This window comes from Hermetia illucens, chromosome 3, assembly GCF_905115235.1.
Source record: "Hermetia illucens chromosome 3, iHerIll2.2.curated.20191125, whole genome shotgun sequence".
Lineage (NCBI taxonomy): Eukaryota > Metazoa > Arthropoda > Insecta > Diptera > Stratiomyidae > Hermetia > Hermetia illucens.
In genome coordinates this window covers 19,141,755-19,147,754 of record NC_051851.1, presented here as the reverse complement: position 1 = coordinate 19,147,754, position 6,000 = coordinate 19,141,755, and the positions used below count along the sequence as shown (strand labels likewise).

The 6,000-nt window shown below is 47.4% G+C and overlaps 1 protein-coding gene across 1 annotated transcript; it reads left to right on the top strand.

Moving 5' to 3' along the window:
• Positions 1-1,415: 1,415 nt before the first annotated feature.
• LOC119651593 (splicing factor 3B subunit 2) lies at positions 1,416-4,771 on the top strand. Its single transcript, XM_038055239.1, has 7 exons — positions 1,416-1,569; positions 1,632-2,794; positions 2,854-3,052; positions 3,110-3,316; positions 3,375-3,932; positions 3,996-4,240; positions 4,303-4,771. Exons 1-7 carry the CDS (start codon positions 1,549-1,551, stop codon positions 4,685-4,687), a joined length of 2,778 nt encoding a protein of 925 aa, XP_037911167.1. The 5' UTR covers positions 1,416-1,548; the 3' UTR covers positions 4,688-4,771.
• The last annotated feature ends 1,229 nt before the right edge of the window (positions 4,772-6,000 follow it).

Below are 6,000 nucleotides of genomic sequence, written 5' to 3'. Positions count from 1 at the left end.
ACCAGTGTGGTTTGATGTTGTTGGCTGGTTGGTTTTTGGTGCCGAAGTTGTGATCTCGCGTCGCCTGCTTGATCTGGATGAAGGCAGTTTGTACGTTTTGGCTCGTTCTTCCCATGATGTCAATATCGTCAGCATAGGCCAGTAGTTGAGTGGACTTAAAGAGAATCGTACCCCTCGCATTTACCTCAGCATCACTTATGACTTTTTCCAGGGCCAGGACGCACGATAGGGCATCCCCTTGTCTTAGACCGTTGTTAATGTCAAATGATCTTGAGAGTGATGCTGCTGTTTTTCTAGCCTTGCACATTGATCAGGGTTAGCCTGATCAGTCTTATCAATTTCGTCGGGACACCGAATTCTCTCATGGCCGTGTACAGTTTTACCCTGACTATGCTATCATAGCGGCTTTAAAGTCGATGAAAAGATGGTGCAACTGATACCCATATTCCAACGGTTTTTCAATCGCTTCCCGCAGAGAGAAAATCTGATCTGTTGTACCTCTATACTTGCTGCACTGCGCGATATCTCCCATTTTGTATATGGGACAGATAATGCCTCTTTGCCAGCGTGTAAATAACTCAATTTAAATAGTCTCTAGTTTCCTTGAAAAACTGAAGTAGAAATTTTGGATTTGAATTTGTTTTTGTTCATTCATCGAACCCCTAACATTTCTGCACTTGAGCATCCCATTTAAAAAAGAAAGAGAAAGGTTCTGAACAAGAAAATATCAAGCAACGAGTAAATACAACGAAGCTATCTTTTGCTGCGACTATCTTCGTATCTTTGTGTCCGGAAACTGAGTGATTAGAGCACAAGGCTGTCGTACGGAAGGTCGCGGTTCAAATCTCGCTGGTGGCAGTGGGATTTGTATCGTGATTTGACGTCGGATACCAGTCGGCTCAACTGTGAATGAGTACCTGAGACAAATCAGGGTAATAATCTCGGTCGAGCGCAATGCTGACCACATTGCCTCCTACAGTATATTGTAGTGTACGGTTATGGTCTTGAATGAAGTGCTCTATCACACTTCACAGCCCTGATCCAATATGGATTGTTGCGCCAACGATTATTATTATCTTCGTATCTTTTCGACGGCCAGGGTTCGGCAAAACGTTTCCCAAACGAAACTACGTCGGCCGGAGATGGGGAAGAAGGAGCGCATCAATGAATGGTGCAAGATGAGTGGTACAATTATGAATAGAATATGAACACTACCATGACACACTATTTCTCTAATTCCTAATTCCTAATTTTTATTTTTATTTCTTAGCAATATTACTAAGAAAAGAAACAACATTTCCCACTTTATAACGTTCACTTTACTAGAGTACTCTTGACTTCCGCTGGTTCTAGTACGTTTTCATCACTTTACGCCGTAGTACTCACCAACCCACGCCGCTCTGAGGCTAAGCTCACGATGTCCAATTTTGACAGCCGCTGTCTATTGCGGTTCGCACGGTTTGTGTTGATTTTCAATCGTTTGCTATTTTGACCGTGTTCTCCTAAAGTTGATTAAAATAGTATTGCTGCGGCCGCGCTTTCAACGTAATGGCCGATGCTAATCCAAACGTAAGTAAATTTCAATCTGAAATGCTGTTTAATACCAAACTAGACTTAAAACGTCTCAATAGGCAAGACAGCAGTCAATGGCTGAACATGAAGTGGAAATGCAACGTCAAATGATGTCGGTTCCTTCGGGGACCGGCGTTCCTGGGCCCCCGCCACCGCCGCTAGTGATGGCTCCTGTGATGCCCCCTTCGCTTAGTATTCCACCACCCCCGATGCCCCCGCAAAGCATGCCGCCTCCTGGCGGACCACCATCGACAGTTCCTCCGCCGCCCGGTGTTCCGCATTCTCTCCCGCCTCCGGGCGTTCCTCCTGCAATCATCCCTCCCCCGACGATCCCACCACACAGTTCTGCTCCGACTATGCTACCCGCCCACACTCTTCCGCCGCCAGGTGCACCGCAAGTTCTAGCTCCCCCCGGCGTACCTACTAATGTAGTGCCGCCTCACTTACTACCAACCCCCAGTGCTCCGCAGCCCGTTATACCTCCAGGAACAGCAGTGCAATCCTTGCAACCACCAGGGATTACACAGTCGACTCTGCCGCCCCCTATCGCTACGCCGCAAACAGTTACCCCAGCACCTACACCAACAACAACTGTGCCAGCGGTTCCCAACGTCACTCCAAATGTAAAGGCGCCTCCTTCCAGCGCTGCTATTCCTGGCACGACATCTCCGATGCCAGGACCTCCATCGACACAACCTTCCACACAGGCCTCGCAGACTTGGAACGATAAAGTGAATACACAAATGTCGGACGCGAACAGCGACGATCCCTCACAAATAACTCCGCTCATGTCGATGAGCGTGGACAATCCTGACGACGATAAACAGAAACTAAAGCCCTCGGAAGTCGTCCTCCCCAAAGCCTTGGAGGACGTGCTTGCGTTGAAGGATCAGCGAGCGGCCCAGTTCGAGGATGACATTTTCACTGTAGAAGAGGAGAAGCAGCCAAATCAAGCCTCCTCTGGGGTGATCAGTACCGAGTACGCGGACGCCGACGGGGATTCCGACGAGGACGCTGATATCCAGATGTCTGAGGATGCGACTAACAAACAGAAGACACAGGGAAAGTTGAACAAGAATAAAAGAAAGAAGAAGCGCAGGAAGCAGAGCAAGAAGCTGCGACAGGGCACCCAGAGTAATGGCGAAAAGGTCAGTGCCCATGATGACGACAAGCCCGTCGAAAACGGAGAAGAGCGGGACAACGACGAAGACGTAACCATAGAGTACAGAAATTCACGTATTTTCCATGCGCTCCCACTAATTGTTCTATTCATCCTTCCAGGTACATTCCCGAACGGATTACAATCGCGGACCTGGCGCCAATGTACAGGCAATTCTACCGCGTCTTTGAAATTTTCAAATTGGAAAATAAACCGAAACCAGCGGAAACCGATAAGGCGGGCGCGACTAATGAGTCCAACTCGCAACAGAAAAAAACAGACGAGAAGGCCATGGACGAGGACGATGATGATCCGGAAGAGGTAAGACGGTCTCTAAACGATATTGCAGAATGTTTCAAATTCGATATTGATTTTCAGGACAAGAAAGATGACAAAGAGAAACTCTCCAAGCGCAAATTGAAGAAGTTGACGCGCCTCAGCGTGGCGGAGCTCAAGCAACTAGTCAACCGACCGGACGTGGTCGAAATGCACGATGTGACCGCCCGCGATCCGAAGCTATTAGTGCAACTCAAAGCACATCGGAACACGGTTCAGGTGCCGCGCCACTGGTGTTTCAAACGAAAGGTAAGACCAAAAAATATACTCCCAAAGCAAACGATTCGATCATTCCACGTACTTTCAGTATCTGCAAGGCAAAAGGGGTATCGAAAAGCCACCATTCGACCTGCCGGCGTTCATCAAGAAGACCGGCATTATGGAAATGCGCGAATCTCTACAAGAGAAAGACGAGGCCAAGTCGCTGAAAGCGAAAATGCGCGAGCGCACTCGGCCCAAGATGGGTAAAATCGACATCGACTACCAAAAGCTGCACGACGCCTTCTTCAAGTGGCAAACAAAGCCGCGTATGACGATCCACGGCGATTTGTACTATGAAGGGAAGGAATTCGAGACGCGGTTGAAGGAGAAAAAGCCAGGCGACCTTTCTGAGGAGCTTCGCATTGCGCTGGGCATGCCTGTCGGTCCCAACTGCCACAAGATACCGCCGCCTTGGCTGATTGCCCAGCAGCGCTACGGTCCGCCACCAAGTTATCCAAATTTGAAAATTCCCGGCTTGAACGCACCAATTCCCGAGGGTACTTCATTCGGTTATCACGCAGGCGGCTGGGGCAAGCCTCCCGTCGATGAGAACGGAAAACCATTGTACGGCGATGTGTTTGGGACAAATATTGTCGATATGGATGTGAGTGGTCAATGCTGCTTTGATATAATTTCATTTCGCTCATTTCGTGTACTCTATTTTCAGAATGGCGTTGATGAGGGAGATATCGAACGGAACACCTGGGGAGAGCTCGAATCCGAATCTGAAGAATCGTCCGAGGAGGAAGAAGATGAAGGCGAGGATCTCGCCAACGCTCCCGATGAAACCGGTCTGGTTACACCAGCCGAAGGACTTGTCACCCCGTCCGGTCTCACCAGCGTACCAGCTGGCATGGAAACGCCTGACAACATTGAATTGCGCAAAAGGAAAATCGAGGCTGAGATGGAAGAGTAAGTTGCCCCGTGAAATTACTTATTTTCCATTTCACTAACACACATTTCCCTCTCTGCAGCAACGAAACGCCCGTTCTCTATCAAGTTCTGCCAGAGAAACGTACTGATCGTGTTGGTGTCTCGATGATGGGATCGACTCATGTCTACGACATGGGTGCTGTGAAAGCCACATCATTGGCTGCAGCAACAGGTACACGTCAACCTGCAATCGGCGATCGGGAAGGTATGGTTGAGTTGGCACTGGATCCATCTGAATTGGACATGGACAACGACGCAATGGCCCAGAGATATGAACAGCAAATGCGTGAACAACAGAGTCACTTGCAAAAGGAGGATCTGTCCGATATGTTGGCTGAGCACGTGGCACGGCAGAAATCGAAACGCAAACGACAACAAGCGGATACGTCCAAGCAAAATAAAAAATACAAAGAATTCAAGTTTTAAGAGAGACTTAGAGGGGAAACCACAAAGATTCGTTTTTGTAGATTTACATTGTGAAATAATAAAAATATTAAATATAAGAAATTACTCGAATTGTTTTTGTCCTGCAAGATCATTACTCAGGATGAGAAAGCGCACACACTGTGCGACATTCCCAAGTTTATATTGCGGTTGTATTTTATTCCTCATTCCATCTTCGGATATGTCTCATCTGCCTTCTGCCGTCTAATCTTGACTCTTCTCATCCACAAGGGCTTAGACGATAAGTGCGGCATTGGCGCTAAATAGTTGATCACATCTAGTCGATATAAACGAAGAGACTGAATAGTTGGGTAGCATCTAAAGGAGTGTCCCTGTTGCCACTGCGATACTTCGAATAAATGTGTGTATGCTATTCAATTTAATTTTGCCTCCTGTAATCAATGTGGAAGTTGAAGATGGCCAGAACGACCGTCCGGGTTGACTATGGTCAGCTACGAGGGCAGAACTATCCAAAACGAACTAAAATAAGAAAAAAATTATTTGAACTGTCTCGTTGACACACGCTTGGATACCTTTTCTAACTAGGCTGCAGAACGTGGGAGCCTCCTATGAATACTTCAGTCCCCCTCGTGTCATATACAAAGGCTCTACAACCCATTTCAGGCCTCGGCCTCCAAGATGTCCTCCCTCCAGCTATCCTGATCCATTGACTGTATCCTCCAATTTTGAAATTCGAGCAGTGGTGCGCTGTCTCCATGTACAGAATCTTCCCAGCGCTTTCGGGGTTTTTCTACCGGTCTTCGTCCTTCTGCCCCCCTTCGAATACCCTTTTAGGAATCCAAAATGTCGTCCATACGCTAAACGTGCCCAGCCCCTTGTAACTTCCGAAATATTATTAGTTTGTGACTTCAGGGTCGTCAAATACTTGGTACAACTCATGATTGCATGTGATTCGCATTGATCGTGCTTTCATTTAGCTCTCTCTGTTACTCTCTTCAGGACTTATCGAAGGGTTTAACCGGTTTTTCAGAAATTTGTGTTAGGCTAAACTTGCACGATCAGTCTGACGTTGGTCTGAACGATAGAATTGTGGCAAACTGCTCATCTGTGACAATGACTGATGAATATTTAAATGTTGTGTCAGTTTAACTTGGTTGATGACATGCTGAGGAGTTGTGTAGCTGACATTTTGCAGTTAGTCCCTGCATGACTTCCAGATGGCTTGCATGGGTAAATTCGAGTCGGTGCATTTATTAGTCCGTAATGATGTGTCCGGATACCTGAGTCGTTAGAGCGCAAAGCTGTCGTACGCATGGTCGCGATTCAAATCTCAT

Coding starts and splice junctions, on each gene's coding strand:
- LOC119651593 (XM_038055239.1), top strand. CDS start 1,549: ATGGCCGATGCTAATCCAAAC. Junction 3,053..3,109: donor ACGATGATGATCCGGAAGAG/GTAAGACGGTCT, acceptor ATTGATTTTCAG/GACAAGAAAGATGACAAAGA. Junction 3,933..3,995: donor CAAATATTGTCGATATGGAT/GTGAGTGGTCAA, acceptor CTCTATTTTCAG/AATGGCGTTGATGAGGGAGA.